Source organism: Mytilus californianus, unplaced genomic scaffold (assembly GCF_021869535.1).
Source record: "Mytilus californianus isolate M0D057914Y unplaced genomic scaffold, xbMytCali1.0.p SCAF_9, whole genome shotgun sequence".
NCBI lineage: Eukaryota > Metazoa > Mollusca > Bivalvia > Mytilida > Mytilidae > Mytilus > Mytilus californianus.
This window is the reverse complement of record NW_026262745.1, coordinates 79,125,827-79,149,281: the sequence shown is the minus strand read 5'-3', so window position 1 is coordinate 79,149,281 and position 23,455 is coordinate 79,125,827. Positions and strand designations below refer to the sequence as shown.

At 31.8% G+C, this 23,455-nt stretch overlaps 2 protein-coding genes across 6 annotated transcripts in view; both read right to left on the bottom strand.

Annotated features, from left to right (window-relative positions):
* The window catches only part of LOC127716385 (serine/threonine-protein phosphatase with EF-hands 2-like), a 214,437-nt gene that overhangs the window by 59,518 nt on the left and 131,464 nt on the right, over window positions 1–23,455 (bottom strand). The window contains exon 17 of one of the 4 annotated variants that reach the window (XR_007988894.1): window positions 12,416–12,722. The exons of 1 other annotated variant lie outside the window; for it this stretch is intronic. The gene's annotated coding sequence lies outside the window, so the exon portion shown is untranslated. Of the gene's footprint in view, window positions 1–12,415; window positions 12,723–13,239; window positions 14,565–15,271; window positions 16,579–23,455 lie in introns of those variants that run through there. 2 more of the 4 variants (XR_007988892.1, XR_007988891.1) reach the window with 2 other exon arrangements.
* LOC127716396 (transmembrane protein 33-like) lies at window positions 271–23,336 on the bottom strand. Of its 2 annotated transcripts, none has more exons than XM_052222587.1 (8): window positions 23,216–23,336; window positions 20,081–20,195; window positions 19,278–19,372; window positions 18,536–18,720; window positions 18,112–18,179; window positions 9,270–9,403; window positions 6,516–6,599; window positions 271–5,767 (listed from the first exon to the last, which is right to left on the bottom strand). In XM_052222587.1, exons 2-8 carry the CDS (start codon window positions 20,192–20,194, stop codon window positions 5,638–5,640), a joined length of 810 nt encoding a protein of 269 aa, XP_052078547.1. In that variant the 5' UTR covers window position 20,195; window positions 23,216–23,336; the 3' UTR covers window positions 271–5,637. The 2 variants fall into 2 exon arrangements, with proteins under 2 accessions (XP_052078547.1, XP_052078546.1); XM_052222586.1 differs by lacking the exon at window positions 23,216–23,336 and adding an exon at window positions 23,037–23,182.

Sequence of the window (23,455 nt, the reverse complement as noted above, 5' to 3'; positions counted from 1 at the left end):
CATTGATGTATACCTTGCATCTTCCTTTATTTATACTGTAGATTTATCGGAGGATTCGAACTTTCATGGACTGAGGAAAAAATTGTCTTTTCATGGATATTTGATTTCATGATTTTGCCTAGGTAGTATACAAGTCTGTAGAAAAGTTTTACTTCTTTGAACATTTAAATTAGTTGTTCACCTTTACACACTAATTCCACGAAACTTGGTATCCCACAATTAATAATGAATCCACAGTATATAAAAACAAGACTGTAAAAACTAAGGATATCTGGTAGAAAAGATGTTTTAATTAAATTGTTCAAGCATCCATTGAAAGGACTAGATTTCTAAACATTAACATATCAAATCTGTTTTACTTTCATAAAGACTTGTTACAATATATGAAAAATAAGTTTGAAAAGAATTTTTTTTATTTTACCTGACCTCACTAGAATAGCTAAGGTAATTCTTTTTAACATCTGTTTACAATAAATATCTGTTTAACATACATATAAAACTTTATTGTTTCAAATATTTTTGAAAAAAAACCCTGACATTTTTAAAACAAAATACTATCATTTCCAAATATTTTGGAAAGACATAAATGTTATATTATATATTTGGCAAGTCTCTTTGTTTCTCTCTCACTCTTCACTGTGATATTTTATTGTTAATGTTATTAAAAAATAAAAACTTAATGTTAAAAATCAGTATGAAATACTGTTGTTTCCTTGTGATAGATTGCAAGTTGCTTAATAATTACATGCATATACAGAATAACTGGTTCATTGTGATGTTCTATTAAGAAACATATAATTACATTTAACAGGTTCAGTATCATGGAAAAAGAATACTTATATGGATTTTCAAAAGAAAAATATTTCTTCAGGAATCTGTATGACAACTTACGGTACCATGTGATCAATAAAAAGACCAGGATGTAAATGACCATGTGATCACTAAAAAGACCGTGGATGTAAATGACCATGTGATCAATAAAAAGACCAGGATGTAAATGACCATGTGATCAATAATAAAATGCTTCGCTGGGCGCAGCTTGATACGACCGCAGAGGTCGAACCCTGAACAGTTGGGGTTAGTATAGACACAACATTCAAGCTTGATACAGCTCTGAATTTGGATTGTGATTAAATATTTGACACAGCATAGGTTTCTGACACAGAAAGAATGTGGTCTAAGAACTTCAATTTTTTTAATTTACCTATTATGGTCCAATGTCCAAAATCAAAATACATGGTTAGATTCAGCATATCAAAGAACCCCATATATTCAATTTTTGTTGAAATCAAACAAAGTTTAATTTTGGACCCCAACTTGGACCAACTTGAAAACTGGTCCCATAATCAAAAATCTAAACACATGTTTAGATTCAGCATATCAAAGTACCCCAAGAATTCAATTTTTGTTAAAATCAAACTAAGTTTAATTTTGGACCCTTTGGACCTTAATGTAGACCAATTTAAAAATGGGACCCAAAATTAAAAATCTAAAAACACGGTTAGATTTGGCATATCAAAGAACCCCAATAATTCAATTTTTGACCCTTTTGACCTCAATGTGGACAAAGTTGATAACGGGGCCCAAAAATCAAAAATCTAAATACATGGTTAGATTCAGCATATCAAAGAACCCCATATATTCAATTTTTGTTGAAATCAAACAAAGTTTAATTTTGGACCCTTTTGACCTCAATATGAACCAATTTGATAGCGGGGTCCACAAATAAAAAATCTAAATACATGGTTAGATTCGGCATATCAAAGAACCCCATATATTCAATTTTTGTTGAAATCAAACAAAGTTTAATTTTGGACCCCAATTTGGACCAACTTGAAAACTGGGCCAAAAATCAAAAATCTAAATACATGTTAAGATTCAGCATATCAAAGAACCCCATATATTCAATTTTTGTTAAAATCAAACAAAGTTTAATTTTGGACCCTTTGGACCTTAATGTAGACCAATTTGAAAACTGGACCCAAAATTAAAAATCTAAATACGAGGTTAGATTCAGCATAACAAATAAATAAATGTGGTCGAAGATTTTACAAATCTAATGCGCCATACTGTGCAATAAAGGTTTTCTCTTGAAATTTTTCAATATTTGAAATTTGAAAAAAAAAAAAAATATTTGAAGAATAATTCTTTTTAATTTCTGAAATCTGAAATGAGAAAAAATTGACCCCCCACAATTTCTTTTTACTCCCCCCCCCCCTTTTTTCCCCAAAAAAATTCTTTCCCTCATGATATGGTCATAATCTCAATTCAAATTTCCAATGGAGTTTGCAACCATAATTACCCATTTAAATTTACCATAGTGCTAACTTAATCTATTTTATAATAGAATTTAAAATATAGTGTCAAATCTTTCATATGGATTTTTTTGTAAAAAAAAAAGATGCAACATTTGCAGATATTTTTACTGGTCTTCCTTTATAAATATGCATTTCTTTAAACATAATTTAAAAGCAGTGTAAGGGAAGTAACCAAAACGATGTATTTGGATTACCTCCCTTACACTGTTTTAAAATATCTTAATTATTCATTAACCATTACTTTATACATAATTTAAAAGCAGTGTAAGGGAGATAATTTCAATGATGTATTTGATTTATCTCCCTTACACTGCTTTAAATTATGTTTTGTACTAAAGTATTTGTCCATTAACCAGGACAACCTTGTTTTTCCCCCTTTTTTGCCCCTAATTCTTAAACGGTTTGAGCCATAACCCCCCAAAGCAAATCCTAACCATCCCTTTGTGGTATGGAAACTTGTAGTATAATTTCAGAGAGATCCATACACCGTTCCACAGTTATTGTCTGGAAACTAGAAAATGCTTATTTTTGGCCCCTTTTTGGCCCCTAATTCCTTAACTGTTGGTACCATAACCCCCAAAATCAATCCCCACCTTCCTTTTGTGGTATTGAACCTTATGGTAAAATTTCATAGAGATCCATTCACTTAAACTAAAGTTAGAGTGCGAAAACTAATGCGTCTTCGGACGACGACGCTGGACGACGACGACAACGCCGGACGACGACGACGACGACACCAACTTCATACCAATATATGACCACAAAAATTTTTTTGCGGTCGTATAAAAAGACCAGGATGTAAATGACCATGTGATCAATAAAAAGACCAGGATGTAAATGACCATGTGATCAATAAAAAGACCAGGATGTAAATGACCATGTGATCACTAAAAAGACCAGGATGTAAATGACCATGTGATCACTAAAAGACAAGACTGTAAAGCATGACAATGGTAAACTTCAGATTTCCTCAGCAAACATATATATATGTCTATATTTTACTACAAATAAAATTTCTATATATTCTCTAATATTACAATAATTTGCATTATGCCACAGATTTCGTAGCACTACCTAAATACACCTTAAAAATTATACATGTATTTAGACTGAATGCATACTTTTTTATAACCAAATCATATAGTGTAGGTTTATTATTCAAATTCAGTAGATTTAATGTTTAATGGTCATTGGCTATAGTAGGTGTGAGATTTTTTAAAGCAGTTAAGTTGTTGTAAAAAGTGCTCAAAAGCACCTCACTCTTATATTGTTAATAATTTGAGAATTTATTTTGAGAACTTTTTACAACAACTTGACAAATCCTTCTTGAATATCATGTTATGATGTTAATGCCATAAATGCTATTTCTAATTGAGACTATTTCAAAATTGCTTCATAGAATCAAGGTCAGTTTTCTCTCTTTCACACTGTATCTAGATGTTGTCTTGGACAAGATACTTCCCTCTAACTCAAAATACAAGTGATATAAATACAGCATTTAAATCATCTATATAATTAAAAACAAATACACAACAACATAGTGTCATTAGTATCCTTACCTACTGTGAGACTGAGTGAATTTCTATTGACTATTATTAGTTGACAGATGTATTACCCTTTGTCACTGTAAATAAGAACAATTCACTTGGTGGGACTTCTCACACAGTATTATATAGATATTTCATTTTTGTACCAACATGCAAAGGAAAACATTTTTTCAAGTAAATAAATACATTATATTGCACACCTATATACATGTATCACACAACAGTTCAGACCTAAATATTCCACAAAGTTTAGTAAGAAAACATCACTTTCCAAATATATAAACTTTTACCACTGAAACACTGTAGCATCTATGAATGGCATTGAACTACAGTTTTACACTAAATAATATCATGAATATCCACAGTTTTTAATGTAATGACACTATGAATTCGATGCAGCAATATTACCATCTTTATCTGTGCTGCTTTAACTCTACCAAACCAGAACAAAAGGAGGGGGATGGAAAGTTAACTCTGTTTTCTCATAACTTTTGGATTGAAACCAGGTATTTTTTTATGGAGTTATTTTTTATTTCTGGTGTATTTCAGTAAAAATTACAAAAGAAAAATATTTCAGGTCAGAGAGCAAAAGGCCTACTACTATCTTACATTAACGAAACGAAAAGAAAAAAGCAATTCAGTTTTTTTAAACATATTTTATTGTTCAAAATGACAAATGGATCAGTCACAAGTATTACTTAACAATGTCTTCTCCCAAAAAATTAAAAGTTAAATTAAAAATGCATTTGGTGGAGAAAAAGAGATGGATGACACAAATAAACGATGGTTGGTCCTTATGGTTAATGAACTGGATGTGTTGAAACTACATAAATACCCAGTCTGATGCCAAAAAATGGAGTGAAAATGCTATGGGGCAATAAAACACTAATTTGAAAAAGACAGACAACATCATGGCCACGAGAAAGAAAAACTGACAAACAACAATCGACAAATTCCTACATAGAAATCTAGAGATTGATTTACATAAATATTATAAAAAAAACATGGTTCCTGCTCCTTAGTGGCACCAATTTAAAAACTGGTGATTTGACATTATGTGATGCCATCTGGCTAAATAAAGTGGATCCTATAAATGGGAATCTGTGACAGAAATTCCATAATGTAAACCAAATCAACATAGTGTCAGAAAATAGTCTGTTTCATGTCCAAGAAATGTAGATTATTGATAAGAACCTGGGGTTCTTTTCACAAACAATCTTACAACTAAAATTGATTGTAAGTTATACTGAAATAATTTTTTTGTGAAAAGAGATGTTGATCTGTAACTCCACCACTATACACTAATAAACCAAAAATCTGGTGTAATAAAAAAAGTCTGTTGGACTACAGTTGGATTTCAATATAATGGAAGGACAGACAAAGGTAACACTAGATGATAGGGCATAAAAACAGTGAAAACTTGTTCCAAAGAAAAATAGTTCTGATTCAAGCATTTAAATGCTTTCAGCTACATAAAGACAAAATTTTCATCAATTATGGTGCAAAAATCCCTTATCTTATTTGTCTTTTGAGTATAAAATATAAAAGCTAATCAATAACTTATTAAAGAAAATATTTTTTTCTTCAATATTTTGGAAAACATATAGTAGTCGCAAGTCGCAATTACAATAGACAACATATCACAAATCCTCCTCAATGTTCACATCTATTACAATCAGCTGCTGATACATCTGAACACATTATCTTAATTTCAAACAGACACACTCTGTACTTCCTGTCCAACTTTCTCACCTTCTGATTGGAGATCACTTCTATGCTACAGTAGGAGCCAGCCTTGAAATGAAAGCTATAATCTTGGTTAACATATTCTTAACCATAGCTGGACATTGAGGCTTGTTACATAAATATTCTATAGTTACTCTTAGTTCATGGAACAGAGTCCTAGAAAAAAAAAAGTAAACATTTTCAGAATTATATAACAATCATATGAATTAACATTTTTTGCCTTTTTAAGTAAGTCTTTTTTAGTGTGATGCAAGGAGGAGAAAACCCTTTTAATTCTGAAATACAACATGTATTGTTGAATTGCTGACTTACGGACATAAAACTATTCTATACCTTCTATGGATTTTTATTCTTAACAACTCTTTAATATACCAACAGATACTCTGATTGTTATGTTTTTCAACATCTAGATTTTGGTATTGTATATATAGCAAAATGCAAAACACATTTTGACAATGTTGATGATTTTTTATTTAATTATCCTTTTTAAAAATAAACACATACTATGAATTCATTTTTTCCCCTATACCCACGAGATCCAAGAAAATTGTTAACCCACAAATAATAATGACTCCACAGTATGAATTGATCATAAAATTTCAAATGCGTTAATAAATAGTTGTATATTCAAACACATTTACATCAAATCGTGCTACTACATAAAGTGTCTTAAAATCTTAATATTTATATTTTACTACAATTTTTTATGATGTTTCTAAGAATACATATACTTGTTCTTTTGGCTGCAGTCTGTTCAGCTTTGTCACACATATTTATATATGCATTTAACATGTAAAAAGGGAGATAACAATAATTTTATCTAACCATGTTCATGTTTCTGATTGCAGTTATCTCCCTTTCATCTTCCTCCATAACAAGCTAATAATTAATTGCATTAATTTACCTGCAGTATGGGTTTCTCCTGGAGGAATATCTCAGTAGAAGAAATCTGTAGTAGATGATTGGTAAGAACAAGGAACATTTACCTCTGTAATACAAAATATATAAATGATTTATGATCAATCGTATGAAATTAATTGTAAACAGAACAATAATATATAAATAACACATAGCTGAGAGGGTGTTAGAGCAGATTGTTACCCTGAGAAAACATTGTCAACCAAGGGATAACAATCTACTCTATCACTCTCTCAGCTATGTGTTATTTAATTTATTATATTGAATGTTCTGGTATTACTGTCTATTGAATTTAAAATTCAAAGTGATAATCCATGCATCTTGTACACAACAACCATCCTTATTTAATAAAGCGCACAACTGACCAAGCGTCTCTGTGAAGGGTACCCTGGCACTATAATCTACAACTCCTTCTTAACCTGTCATTAGATTTATTGAAAGCTGCAATGTTGCCAATGATATGTGCTACTACTACATTATTTTTCAATGCACCTGAATTTTTGAGGTGCATCATAGCAAAAACATGGACTATGCCATATCAATGCAAATTTATTGTTTTGATAGCTATGCTCACAGTAGTTCTTGTTTTTTGTGGAGCCTACAAAATTTATTTCGCGAAAGCAAGACATAGCGATCCTAGATTCCGACGTCAGCTTCAGCGGCATCAACATTTAGGTTCAGTCTGTGGTTAAAGTTGTTTTAGACATCAATAAATTTGTCAAACCTTCATGAATTTTATATAATTTGGACAGAAGCTTGTTTATGACCAAAAGACAGTATCCAGAGCAAAATATTGAAAACATTTATTTTCCTTTTTCCATATTTTACTAATAAAAGGACATTGCACAAGGTCATGTTTTCTCTGACTGTTAATGACGTCTTTATACTAAATCCATTGGAAGTTGGATGTGTACTGATTGATATTTTAGTCTTAGATACATGATTTTTTTTATTAGTTGTTATTGGCTTTGAACTAGCTGTCAGTAACTGAGAGTGAGTACTCTCAGATCTGTACTTAGTGTCCTTTTTGTTGATATGGGATGAGGGATGAATAAATACCCAGCACGTCTGGTCTGTGTTTTTGTTTGATGTTTTCCTGCTTTGTATCGATCTGATGAGTTAAGCCTTTTTCAACTGATTTTTATAGTTTGTTCTTATGTTGTGCTGTTACACCACTGTCCCAGGTTAGGGGGAGGGTTGAGCGCTCACAAACATGTTTAACCCCACCACATTCTTTATGTGCCTGTCCCAAGTCAGGAGCCTGTAGTTCAGTGGTTGTCGTTGGTTCATGTCATATTTGTTTTTCATAAATTGTTTTGTTATAAATTAGGCAGTTAGTTTTCTCAATTGAATTGTTTCATATTTTTCATGTCAGGGCTTTTATAACCCACTATATTTGTATAGATTTTTCTCATTGTTGAAAGCTGTACGGTTGCCTACAAATTCTTACATCCACTTTATTTGAACTTTGGTGGATAATTGTCTCATTGGCAATCATACCACATCTCCTTATTTTTATATTAGTTTTTTTACAGTTAGCATTCAGATTTAGCCTGAGATTTTAAGTTTTTCGTCCATTAATAACTTTATAAAACCTTCATGGAATTTTATGAATTTTGGACAGAAGCTTGTTTATGATCAAAAGACAGTATCCAGGGCAAAATTTTGAAAATATTTATTTTTATTTTTCCGTATTTTACTGATAAATGGACTTAGTTTTTTTTTTATAGTTAATATTCAGATTTAGTCTGAGGTTGAAGTTTTTTTAGACATCAATAACTTTGTCAAACCTACATGGAATTTTATGAAATTTGGACAGAAGCTTGTTTATGACCAAAAGACGTATCCAGAGCAAAATTTTGAAAATATTTATTTTCATTTTTCCATATTTTACTGATAAATGGAATTGTTTTTTTCACAGTTAACACTCAGTTTCAGTCTGAGATTAAAGTTTTTCAGTCATCAATAACTTTGTCAAACCTTCATGGAAATTTATGAAATTTGGACAGAAGCTTGTTTATGACTAAAGGACAGTATCCAGAGCAAAAGTTTGAAAATATTTATTTTCATTCTTCTGTATTTTACTGATAAATGGACTTAGTTTCTTTTACAGTTAACAAGTAGATACAGTCTGGGGTTAAAGTTTGTTACACATCAATTGCTTTGACAAACCTTCAGAGAGTTTTATGAAACTTTGGCAGAAGCTTTTTAATGATTAAGAGATCATGTCTGAAGCAAACCTTTGAAAACATATTTTTTTCATTTTTTGTATTTTTTCTAATAGATGGACTTTAACAGTTCACATTTACAGACAGTCTGGGATTAAATTTTTTTGACATGATCAATTTGTAAACCTTCATGTGTTATGAAACTTGGACAAGACCAAGAAATAGCATAAAGAAAAAGGCGTTTTTTTTTTCTCTTTTCAATTGTTTCAAATTTTGTAATGTCAGGGCTTTTTATAGTACTATACAGTACGGGGGTTGCCCCGTTGTTGAAGGCCATACAGTTCCCTTTAATTGTTTACATCCTAGATCTATGGTCTCATTTACAATCATTCCCAAACTCCTTATATTTTACGATTACTTTTTCTACCCCAAAATGTTGAACAAAAACTACAACAAAAGCCTACTTGAGTCCATGAGTTGGTGCTTGATAACCATCAGAATATTATTGATTGACCTTACCGAATCATCAGTTTCCCTTTCCTTAGTTTCTGATTTAAATTAAAAACACTTACGTAAATGTCATTAAAAAGACAGCTGGCATAATAAATATCTCAGTACAGGCTATAAATCTCAGTATACTGATTTGCTGAGCCTGCAGTTTGGTTATCATATTTCTGACAAACTGAATAGACTGTGGACCCATAACCTGTAAAAATAAAATGCTCCGCTGGGGCGCAGCTTGATACGACCGCAGAGGTCGAACCCTGAACAGTTTGGGCAAGTATGGACACAACATTCAAGCTTGATACAGCACTGAATTTGGATTGTAATTAAATATTTGACACAACATAGGTTTCTGACACAGAATGAAAGTGGTCTAAGAACTTAAAATTTTTTAATTTACCTATTCAAACCATATCATTATTATTTGCTTTTATATATAAATCAGGAATAACCAATTTAAAATGGTAAATTTTTAAGAAAAAAAAGGAAAAAAAAATCCCCCCCCCAAATTTTTTGAACCCCCTTATGATTCATCACCCCCAAACTCAATCTCAGCCTTCCCTTTGTGGTATGGTACCTTGCAGTACAATTTCAGAGAGATCCATACACTTGAACACAAGTTATTGTCTTGAAACTAGAAAAAAGCTTGTTTTTTGGCCCCAAATTCCTAAACGTTTAGGGCAATTACCCCCAAACTCAAACCCAGCTTTCCCTTTGTGATATGGAACCTTGCAGTACAATTTCATAAAGATCCATACACTTACACACAAGTTATTGTCCTGAAACTAGAATAAAATGCTTCGCTGTGCGCAGCTTGATACGACCGCAGAGGTCGAACCTCGAACAGTTGGGGCAAGTATGGACACAACATTCAAGCTTGAAACAGCTCTGAATTTGGATTGTGATTAAATATTTGACACAGCATAGGTTTCTGACACAGAAAGAATGTGGTCTAAGAACTTCAATTTTTTTAATTTACCTATTATGGTCCAATGTCCAAAATAAAAATACATGGTTAGATTCAGCATATCAAAGAACCCCATATTCATTTTTTGTTGAAATCAAACAAAGTTTAATTTTGGACCCCAACTTGGACAATCTTGAAAACTGGTCCCATAATCAAAAATCTAAACACATGTTTAGATTCAGCATATCAAAGTACCCCAATAATTCAATTTTTGTTAAAATCAAACTAAGTTTAATTTTGGAACCTTTAGACCTTTATGTAGACCAATTTAAAAAACGGGACCCAAAATTAAAAATCTAAAAACACGGTTAGATTTGGCATATCAAAGAACCCCAATGATTCAATTTTTGATGAAATAAAACAAAGTTTAATTTTGGACCCTTTTGACCTCAATATGAACCAATTTCATAGCGGGCCCACAAATAAAAAATCTAAATACATGGTAAGATTCAGCATATCAAAGAACCCCATATATTCAATTTTTGTTGAAATCAAACAAAGTTTAATTTAGGACCCCAATTTGGACCAACTTGAAAACTGGGCCCAAAAATCTAAAATATAAATACATGTTTAGATTCAGCATATCAAAGAACCCCATATATTCAATTTTTGTTGAAATCAAACAAAGTTTAATTTTGGACCCCAACTTGGACCAACTTGAAAACTGGTCCCATAATCAAAAATCTAAACACATGTTTAGATTCAGCATATCAAAGAACCCTAAGAATTCAATTTTTGTTAAAATCAAACTAAGTTTAATTTTGGACCCTTTGGACCTTAATGTAGACCAATCTAAAAAAACGGGACCCAAAATTAAAAATCTAAATACACGGTTAGATTTGGCATATCAAAAAACCCCAATAATTCAATTTTTGATGAAATCAAACAAAGTTTAATTTTGGACACTTTTGACCTCAATATGAACCAATTTGATAGCGGGGTCCACAAATAAAAAATCTAAATACATGGTTAGATTCAGCATATCAAAGAACCCCATATATTCAATTTTTGTTGAAATCAAACAAAGTTTAATTTTGGACCCCAATTTGGACCAACTTGAAAACTGGGCAAAAAATCAAAAATCTAAATACATGTTTAGATTCAGCATATCAAAGAACACCATATATTCAATTTTTGTTAAAATCAAACAAAGTTTAATTTCGGACCCTTTGGACCTTAATGTAGACCAATTTGAAAACTGGACCCAAAATTAAAAATCTAAATACACGGTAAGATTCAACATAACAAATAAATAAATGTGGTCAAAGATTTTACAAATCTAATGCGCCATACTGTGCAATTTAAGATTACTTCTTGAAATTTTTCAATATTTGAAATTTGAAAAAAAAATAATATTTGAAGAATAATTCTTTTTAATTTCTGAAATCTGAAATGAGAAAAAATTGACCCCCCATAATTTCTTTTTACCCCCCCCCCCCCCCACCCCCTTTTTTCCCCAAAAAAATTCTTTCCCTCAAGATATGGTCATAATCTCAATTCAAATTTCCAATGGAGTTTGCAACCATAATTACCCATTTAAATTTACCATAGTGCTAACTTAATCTATTTTATAATAGAATTTAAAATATAGTGTCAAATCTTTCATGTGGATTTTTTTGTAAAAAAAAAAGATGCAACATTTGCAGATATTTTTACTGGTCTTCCTTTATAAATATGCATTTCTTTAAACATAATTTAAAAGCAGTGTAAGGGAAGTAACCAAAACGTTGTATTTGGATTACCTCCCTTACACTGTTTTAAATTATCTTAATTGTTCATTACTTTATACATAATTTAAAAGCAGTGTAAGGGAGATAATTTCAATGATGTATTTGATTTATCTCCCTTACACTGCTTTAAATTATGTTTTGTACTAAAGTATTTGTCCATTAACCAGGACAACCTTGTTTTTCCCCCTTTTTTGCCCCTAATTCTTAAACGGTTTGAGCAATAACCCCCCAAAGCAAATCCTAACCATCCCTTTGTGGTATGGAAACTTGTAGTATAATTTCAGAGAGATCCATACACCGTACCACAGTTATTGTCTGGAAACTAGAAAATGCTTATTTTTGGCCCCTTTTTGGCCCCTAATTCCTTAACTGTTGGTACCATAACCCCCAAAATCAATCCCCACCTTCCTTTTGTGGTATTGAACCTTATGGTAAAATTTCATAGAGATCCATTCACTTAAACTAAAGTTAGAGTGCGAAAACTAATGCGTCTTCGGACAACGACGCCAAAGGACGACGACGACGCCAACGTCATACCAATATACGACCACAAAAAATTTTTTGCGGTCGTATAAAAATGCTTGTTTTTTTGCCCTTTTATGGCCCCTAATTCCTAAAATTTTGAGGGAATTACCCCCAAAATCAATCCCAGCATTCCCTTTGTGGTATGGCACCTTGCAGTACAATTTCAGAGAGATCCATACACTTGAACACAAGTTATTGTCTGGAAACTAGAAAAATGCTTATTTTTGGCCCCTTATTCCTAAACTTTTTGGGCAATTACCCCCAAACTCAAACCCAGCTTTCCCTTTGTGATATGGAACCTTGTAGTACAATTTCATAAAGATCCATACACTTACACACAAGTTATTGTCATGAAACTAGAAAAATGCTTGTTTTTTGCCCCTTATTCCTAAAATGTGGAGGCAATTACCCCAAAAATCAATCCCAGCATTCCCTTTGTGATATGGAACCTTGTGGTATAATGTCAGAGAGATCCATACACTTACACACAAGTTATGTCTGGAAGTTACAAAAATGCTTATTTTTGGCCCCTTTTTGGCCCCTAATTCCTTAACTGTTGGTACCATAACCCCCAAAATCAATCCCCATCTTCCTTTTGTGGTATTGAACCTTATGGTAAAATTTCATTGAGATCCATTCACTTAAACTAAAGTTAGAGTGCGAAAACTAATGTGTCTTCGGACGACGACGACGTCATACCAATATACGACCATAAAATTTTTTTTGCAGTCGTATAAAAACAGTAATCACAGTAAATAATAGGCTTAAAATTTTAAAAAATTTATCAATTAAATTCCATGCTTTATATTTATTTTTCAGAGTAATTACTTGTTTACATAAAATGCTCTGCAGGGCGCAGCTTGATACGACCGCAGAGGTCAAACTCTGAACAGTTGGGGCAAGTATGGACACAACATTCTAGCTTGATACAGCTCTGAATTTGGATTGTGATTAAATATTTGACACAGCAAAGGTTTCTGACACAGAATGAATGTGGTCTAAGAACTTAAAAATTTTAAATTAGACATTCACCTATTATGGTCCAATATCCAAAATCTAAATACATGGTTAGATTCAGCATATCAAAGAACCCCAAGAATTCAATTTTGATGAAATCAAACAAAGTTTAATTTTGGACCCTTTTGACCTCAATGTGGACAAAGTTGATAACGGGGCCCAAAAATCAAAATCTAAATACATGGTTAGATTCAGCATATCAAAGAACCCCATATATTCAATTTTTGTTGAAATCAAACAAAGTTTAATTTTGGACCCCGATTTGGACCAACTTGAAAACTGGACCAATAATCAAAAATCTAAATACATGTTTAGATTCAGCATATCAAAGAACCCTAAAAATTCAATTTTTGTTAAAATCAAACTAAGTTTAATTTTGGACCCTTTGGACCTTAATGTAGACCAATTTGAAAACGGAACCAAAAATTAAGAATCTAAATACACGGTTAGATTCGGCATATCAAAGAACCCCAATAATTCAATTTTTGATGAAATCAAACAAAGTTAAATTTTGGACCCTTTGGACCTCAATGTGGACCAATTTAAAAACGGGGCCCAAAATCCAAAAACTTAATACACGGTTAGATTCAGCATATTAAAGAACCCCAAGAATTCAAGAATAAACCCCATTGAAATTGATCAAGAAATAAGCAATTTATACGAAGCATCTTCTTTTGCACAATACTGTGCAATTGAATATTTCTTGCTATTGCGCAATACTGTACAATTGACAATTTCTTGCTATTGCACAATATTGTGCTATTGGATATTTCTTGCTATTGCGCAATTGAAGATTTCTTGCTATTGTGCAATACTGTGCAATTGAAGATTTCTTGCTATTGTGCAATACTGTGCAATTGAAAATTTCTTGCTATTGCACAATACTTATTATATAATAATTTACACATCCTGTTTGGTGTGTATCTCCTACCATATCATTATTATTTGCTTTTAAATATAAATCAGAAATAACCAACTTAAAATGGAAAATTTTAAAAGAAAAAAAAAAGGAAAAAAAGAAAAAAAAAGAAAAAAAAAAAATCCCCCCCCCCCAAATTTTTTGAACCCCCTTATGATTCATCACCCCAAAACTCAATCCCAGCCTTCCCTTTGTGGTATGGTACCTTGCAGTACAATTTCAGAGAGATCCATACACTTGAACACAAGTTATTGTCTGGAAACTAGAAACATGCTTATTTTTGGCCCCTTTTTGGCCCCCAATTCCTAAACGTTTCGGGCAATTACCCCCAAACTCAATTCCAGCTTTCCTTTTGTGATATGGAACCTTGTAGTACAATTTCAGAAATATCCAAACACTTACACACAAGTTATTGTCATGAAACTAGAAAAATGCTTGTTTTTTGCCCCTTTTTTGGCCCCTAATTCCTAAAATTTTGAGGCAATTACCCCCAAAATCAATCCCAGCATTCCCTTTGTGATATGGAACCTTGTGGTATAATGTCAGAGAGATCCATACACTTACACACAAGTTATGTCTGGAAGTTACAAAAATGCTTATTTTTGGCCCCTTTTTGGCCCCTAATTCCTTAACTGTTGGTACCATAACCCCCAAAATCAATCCCCATCTTCCTTTTGTGGTATTGAACCTTATGGTAAAATTTCATTGAGATCCATTCACTTAAACTAAAGTTAGAGTGCGAAAACTAATGTGTCTTCGGACGACGACGACGTCATACCAATATACGACCATAAAATTTTTTTTGCAGTCGTATAAAAACAGTAATCACAGTAAATAATAGGCTTAAAATTTTAAAAAATTTATCAATTAAATTCCATGCTTTATATTTATTTTTCAGAGTAATTACTTGTTTACATAAAATGCTCTGCAGGGCGCAGCTTGATACGACCGCAGAGGTCAAACTCTGAACAGTTGGGGCAAGTATGGACACAACATTCTAGCTTGATACAGCTCTGAATTTGGATTGTGATTAAATATTTGACACAGCATAGGTTTCTGACACAGAATGAATGTGGTCTAAGAACTTAAAAATTTTAAATTAGACATTCACCTATTATGGTCCAATATCCAAAATCTAAATACATGGTTAGATTCAGCATATCAAAGAACCCCAAGAATTCAATTTTGATGAAATCAAACAAAGTTTAATTTTGGACCCTTTTGACCTCAATGTGGACAAAGTTGATAACGGGGCCCAAAAATCAAAATCTAAATACATGGTTAGATTCAGCATATCAAAGAACCCCATATATTCAATTTTTGTTGAAATCAAACAAAGTTTAATTTTGGACCCCGATTTGGACCAACTTGAAAACTGGACCAATAATCAAAAATCTAAATACATGTTTAGATTCAGCATATCAAAGAACCCTAAAAATTCAATTTTTGTTAAAATCAAACTAAGTTTAATTTTGGACCCTTTGGACCTTAATGTAGACCAATTTGAAAACGGAACCAAAAATTAAGAATCTAAATACACGGTTAGATTCGGCATATCAAAGAACCCCAATAATTCAATTTTTGATGAAATCAAACAAAGTTAAATTTTGGACCCTTTGGACCTCAATGTGGACCAATTTAAAAACGGGGCCCAAAATCCAAAAACTTAATACACGGTTAGATTCAGCATATTAAAGAACCCCAAGAATTCAAGAATAAACCCCATTGAAATTGATCAAGAAATAAGCAATTTATACGAAGCATCTTCTTTTGCACAATACTGTGCAATTGAATATTTCTTGCTATTGCGCAATACTGTACAATTGACAATTTCTTGCTATTGCACAATATTGTGCTATTGGATATTTCTTGCTATTGCGCAATTGAAGATTTCTTGCTATTGTGCAATACTGTGCAATTGAAGATTTCTTGCTATTGTGCAATACTGTGCAATTGAAAATTTCTTGCTATTGCACAATACTTATTATATAATAATTTACACATCCTGTTTGGTGTGTATCTCCTACCATATCATTATTATTTGCTTTTAAATATAAATCAGAAATAACCAACTTAAAATGGAAAATTTTAAAAGAAAAAAAAAAGGAAAAAAAGAAAAAAAAAGAAAAAAAAAAAATCCCCCCCCCCAAATTTTTTGAACCCCCTTATGATTCATCACCCCAAAACTCAATCCCAGCCTTCCCTTTGTGGTATGGTACCTTGCAGTACAATTTCAGAGAGATCCATACACTTGAACACAAGTTATTGTCTGGAAACTAGAAACATGCTTATTTTTGGCCCCTTTTTGGCCCCTAATTCCTAAACGTTTCAGGCAATTACCCCCAAACTCAATTCCAGCTTTCCTTTTGTGATATGGAACCTTGTAGTACAATTTCAGAAATATCCAAACACTTACACACAAGTTATTGTCATGAAACTAGAAAAATGCTTGTTTTTTGCCCCTTTTTTGGCCCCTAATTCCTAAAATTTTGAGGCAATTACCCCCAAAATCAATTACAGCCTTCCCTTTGTGATATGGAACCTTGTGGTACAATGTCAGAGAGATCCATACACTTACACACAAGTTATTGTCTGGAAGTTACAAAAATGCTTATTTTTGGCCCCTAATTCCTTAACTGTTGGTACCATAACCCCCAAAATCAATCCCAACCTTCCTTTCGTGGTATTGAACCTTATGGTGAAATTTCATGGAGATCAATTCACTTAAACTAAAGTTAGAGTGCGAAAACCAATGTGTCTTCGGACGACGACGACGCCAACGTCATACCAATATACGCCCAAAAAATTTTTAATTTTTGCGGTCGTATAACTAGAAATTATTGGAAACTTATTAATGTACTGAAAACAAACAAATGAGGCTGTTAGTTTTCTGGTTTGAATTGTTTAACATTTTTCATTTCATGGCCTTTTATAGCATGGTATGCAGTTTAGGTTTTGCTCATTGTTGAAGGCTGTACAGTGACCTATAGTTGCTAACCTTTTCTGCCATGTGGTCTCTGGTGGAGAATTGTCTCATTGGCAATCATACCACATCTTTTTTTTCATATTGCTCAGCAAAATTGGACAAATATAAGATGAAATTATTGGAATCAAGGTGAAATTTTGCAGGCTATTATTGTTATCGTGATCTCGTGCAGCGGTTCAATCCTAGATTACATTAATCAACAATTTTTTATAGCTCTGATGTAAAAGTTGAACAGACCAGTTTCAAAGCTACAGGTAGTTGAGAGATGAAGGGTTAAAAATATAATTTATTTTTAATTTGAAAGCATTTGTTGAGAGACTCATCTTCTTTACACATTTTTTATGTAACTAGTGGAAACCAATGTTGAATACAAACTGGTTTTGTACAAAAGTTCACTTTTCCTTTTTATTGTTTCTCTTTATTTTTTTGCACACTGTTTTCTGCTTTGTGCCTATTTATATAGTTAGTTTAACAAGTCAAAACATAGGTTATTGGCATCATATAAAGATTCTGCTCAAACTGGTGCCAGATACTGTCTTGAAATTTCAGTGAGATCTGAGCTTTTGCTTATGTTGAAGACCTTACTGTGACTTTGGGTTGAAGAATAGTAATAAAAATTAAAAGCAAGAGCTGTCAAATTGAATTTCTATTCTATCAAGGACCATAACTCTCGTTACTTACCCAACGTTCGTAAAACCCAGTTAAAAAAAAATGAAAATTAACAAATATATGATGGATTTATATATCCTACCACAAACATACTTACATTCAAAATTTGTACTGTAAAGTTACATGCATGTAACACTGCATACAAACAGATAGGAATTAGAGACACTAGTAAAACGTTAAGAATAACAATATGTAATTCATTTATAAAACTTTATGAAAGAGGTCTAAAAATTTCTCAAACTTTTTTCATAAAAAGTCAGGGGAATATAACTCAAACTTATGATAAAATTATTGATATATATTTTTTTCTTGTATGCATTTCCTTTTAACCATAAATTTTAGACATCCACTAGTACACACACGTAGAATGTCTTAATAAAAATTAAGAATGTCCATGTAAAGAATGTTGCCATTTGTGTAACAATTTGTTGCATTTTTATAGATAGTTTTTTTGTCATCTGTTCAAGCATTTCTTGTTGTAATTCAAAAGTGACACAACTTCTGATAAACAAAAAGGATACTTGTTAATGGATAGCTGTTCATAAACATAAGGGAATAAATCAAATAATGACAGCTGTCTTCTGCTAACAACAGGGATAAAAACTGTCTGTTCAGCTGAAAGTTTGGTAATCGTTGATGTAGTCGCAGTGCACTTGTAGCAGCATTACTGATTAATGCTCGCTGATAAAATCCATATGGGCTACCACTAAAAATATAAAGCACAATGTCAAGTATAAGCATTTGATAAAAAAAAAAGCATAAAAATATAAAAGATACAGGAGTAATTTACATTCTAATAATGTATACCAGTAGTTAGATAAATGTTAATACCATTCTGATATCAAACCTTTCTGTTTAGCAGATTGTTAACTTTTTCAAACATTTTATCCCCTCTTTATAATTATTGTGTACAGCAAAATCTTTTCTTTATAGTAGCAGAATTGACTTTCTAAGACATTCCACTAAATTTGTACTTGCCATGAGCACAACAACAGGTACCATTGTGAAACAGGAATTGAGTTTGACCACTCATTGTGAAACAGGAAGTGAGTTTGACCAGTCATTGTGAAACAGGAATTGAGTTTGACCACTTTTTTATGTGGGGTCAATCTTTAGTTTTCTATGGACTGTTGTGTGTCTTTGGCTCAATTTTTTCTCTTTGACATGATGTTGTCTGTCTTTTACTTTACACCCTTATGATTTTTGATTATCCCCTTGGTATCTTCTCCCCCTTATTGTTATAAAATCAATAATGATTATTACCCAACAATAGGAAAGAAGAAGAGAAAGGTACAGGCAATGGTGAAGATTCTGGTGATCCACAGAGCTGATTCTATCTTCTTAGACAACATCAATGTCTGTAACAAAACAATAGGCAATCTTATTGATAATCATCATTCTTACATACACAATTCAACATATCTCTACAACAGGTGAGAGATAAAATTGACCCTCATATCATATAGTTAGTTGAAAACAAATGTTTTTTAGTGTGTGTGTAAGAAATTAAAGAACTGATTAAATTTCCATCATGTGGAATAAGAGTTTAAGGACCATTACTTAGACATTTACAAAATCTGGTTTAGTAATCCAACCACCTTTGTACATTTGTTCCTTGCCAAGTAAGGCCATCTAGCATATATGTTGAACTTCACTACATGACTTTGAGTGTTTTTTTTTCTTTTTTTGTTATAAATATAACAAATTTGGTGGAATTAAGGGGAACAACTTTAATCAATGATTAATATTCTTTGCAAATGTGGCATGTCCATACATGTATATGTGTTTTATGTAGCATATCCATATATGTGTTTTATGTTGATGTACAAATGAAAAACATACCTAATACATATCAAAATACACAAACATTTTTAATGATTGATTATGTGAATTTGCAACAGATTCAGCACTAATAAAGTCAACATCAATAATAATCAGCATTTTCCATAAAAAATCTTCACCTAGAGTGATTTCAAACTAAATTACTTCGTGTTTATTGTCACATGCATACAAGATCTATGTTTAAAATGTACATGTGATATAAATTTGTAACATAATTATCCTACCAATACAGATCCTCCAGTCTGTTGTCCTGCATTGCCTTCAGTATTACTGCTACTTCCTGTGGACCCACTTGAGCCACTTCCTGTGGACTCATTTGTGCCACTGTTATCGGCCATCCTTCAAATAAGAATAAAACATACATTGTAATTCAAGTAAAAAATGCAATCGCATGTTTGTTTAGTTTATTATATATTAATTATGAGGTCATGACTGGAAATTGTAATTCTTAGCAGCAAATAACTAGATACTCTGTCATTTCATTTTTGTTTTAGTTTTATGTCTTATGTTCAGCATCATCATCTTTTTTTTTATACACATGACATATTTATCTCTGGATTTTAAGCAAATAAATCAAATTCAAATTCAAAATTCAAAATTCAAATTCTTTATTTCCTAATCACAGGGCCCTTTTAGGCATTACAGAATTTCACACGATCATTCACACATTCATACCAATCTTTCTCGCTCCGCTCACTCTGATTATGTTAATTAGATACAGTACATTAGAACATACATAAAAGTCATCATATAAGTATAAATCATACAAGTCCAGTTAGTGAATAAAGAGAGATAAGTTCAGATAACTCTGATTGTTGAAATAAACATTTTCTTTTTACCAGGTAGATGATCATTATGATTGAGTACAATTATGCTGTTTTCTTTCTGCAAAGTTAAGCTTTAAAAATTCACACAATAGAGATAAAAATGTGTTGTCTTCATTTATGATTATCCATAAAACCAGGTTAATTGTACTTAGATATTTTACATTGGTTATCAATCTGAGATAGTAAAGTTTTCTCCTATGGTTATATTTAGGACATTGAAATAAAAAATGTGCTTCGTCCTCTACTTGGTTTAAATCACAGACATGACAGAACTGAATCAAATAACAATCAATCACTGTGACACAGTCATCATATGATCTCAATTTGTGTAGTCAGAGATATAAACTCCATTCAATGGCCAAATTATCTTAAAATATCACACAGCTATCACCTTATTTTTTTAACTACTTTTTCATGTGCTTACAGATTATAGATGGTTTTCAAATGAGAGGGTGTTTCTCAGCTACAATCTCATCGAGAGGGTGACAGCCCTGAGATAAGATGTGGCCAAGAAACATCGACGAGATTGAAAGACCGTTGTTAATCTGTTAACAGCTATTTTGTCTATAACATCGTTTATGTTTACATTGACAACAGTATGTGCGCCCTTACTTTCTAGCGATAATTCTCTATCTGAAGGGAGTAGCATGATATAAAAAATTATCACAAACTAAATTATATTACATGTATTATTGTAATTGATTATTAAAATATTGTAATAATTTGGTTATATGGAACTGAATGTGTATTCAAATACTTGTTATTGTACATTGTTTGTAGGATTCATTGATCGTACAGACATATATTTGATGATAGATGTAGAGCATTGCTTATAATGTTGATGTTGTGTATAGCCTGATTTCACAAATTGGTAGGCTCATATTGATCTCTATTAATTTGCATATTATTGACATGCTTTGGTACATTTGATAGTGGTGTAAAATATGTATTTGAGAAGTGATGATCTCCCTTGTTACTATACACAGAATATGATTCTAAGTAATATTATCTTGATATATTCTAATAAAATGTTCCATTTAAGAATGTTTGATAGTTATATTCAAATGTTGATCATATACTTATTATTACGTTTATCTGGCTATGATATTTTAACTTTGTACTTATTAAATGATCTCAATTATTATACATACAAATATGTGATTACTTCATATGTAACTGTGATAATTAATAACCTTATTATACATGTATATTTGTTATTATTATTTCAGGGCTATATTTTTATATTTCCTGAATATGATTATAAATAAAGTATAAAAAAAACCCTAGACAGAGTGTTGTTATAAGAGCCTAAAATCCACCCTGTTTTATATGTATTTACAAAGGTGCCATTAAAAAAATTTCCTTACCCATTCAGTGAGAAAATAAGTTTTTTTCAACTGCATTTTAGGACAATTTTTGCCGGATGATCCCATATTTTTGGGGGGACTGCAAAGGAGTAAGTTCACGAAGGGTTAAAATTGGCCCTAAGATTTTGAAGCATATTTTAATCAGGTCAAAATACTACAAATTTCACATAGAAATAGTTGTGATATTACTATTAATACAAAATAACTTCATTTTGGTACATCACATTAAAAATGACGAAGTATTGACTCTTTAAATATGCATTATTTGTGCTGTAACATCAGTTTTGCTCAAATTTTCAATAATTCTTAACAGTTGTTAGCATAATTTACTTATTGGCTGCCACCCATGATCCAGAAACTTTTTGTGTCTAGGGATGTAATATCACAATTGGCAACTTTTGATTACAGAACATTTAAATCCTAGGCTGCAGCCAATGGTTCCCTCGTGCTTTAAGGACCAAAAAATGCACAAAAATAACTGTATTTTGACAATACACCTTATCGCTATTTGGAAATCTGCGCTGGTTGAATTGAGAATCTGCGCCAATTGAACTTTTGACGTCATACAACAATCACGTTTCCATTATGGCATCAGTTATTTTCTATTGTGACGTCAAAATTTTACGGGAACCTTTGAGATGTCCAGTAATGGCGGACAAATAGCGATAAGGTGTATACACATGATACATGTATATCCAAAATGTGCTGATTTTGAAGCCAATCATGTACTTTTATGAAGAGATTTATTTTAATAAAGAATTAAGGCTTTTGAAATAGATCCATTTAAGAACCAAATTATTGCCATTTTGAAATTTTATGATAAAGTTGAAATTCAGGGCCATATTTGGCCTAAAGTGAACCTTGTCCTTTTACAAGGCTGATATTTCTACAGAACAGGAGCTGTTACCCATTTTTCCCCAAGTTTGTTTAAAATAAAATATGGAACACAACAGTTACCCTACAGAAAACGCATTACAAACACTTACATGTACGCTCTTGTAACAAACAATGACAATAAAATATGGCTTTTCTGATTACAGGTGCTGACTTAACAATGGCCAAATTATGCAGTGCATTTCAGATGTTCAGTTATCACATAATTTTAAAATAAATCCTTAATGGTCATAGATAAAAATCTAACTTCAAAATAAAAACCCTCAAATACCTTTTTTGTATACTGATGATGTGTTTAAAACGGTTTAAAGGTTCTAAGTCGTTCTAGAATTTCTGAAATACATCTAAACTATTAAATCTCTTCATTGAAGAGTTTCGACAGTTTAGAGTTGCCTCCCTTTATGAGGGCAAGCTTATTACAAAACACCGTCGTATTTTATAACTGCATAAAACTCTTTATGAATTGTTTCGTGCCTTCTACGCTTTTCTGGATTTACCTTTTCCTTAACAA

Excerpts from the sequence above, each read along its gene's own strand:
- LOC127716396 (XM_052222586.1), bottom strand. Across the intron at positions 18,180-18,535 it reads GAACAGCTATCCATTAACAA|TGTCTCTAATTCCTATCTGT; the intron begins GTATCCTTTTTG and ends ACGTTTTACTAG. Across the intron at positions 5,768-6,515 it reads AGGAGAAACCCATACTGCAG|GACTCTGTTCCATGAACTAA; the intron begins GTAAATTAATGC and ends TTTTTTTTCTAG.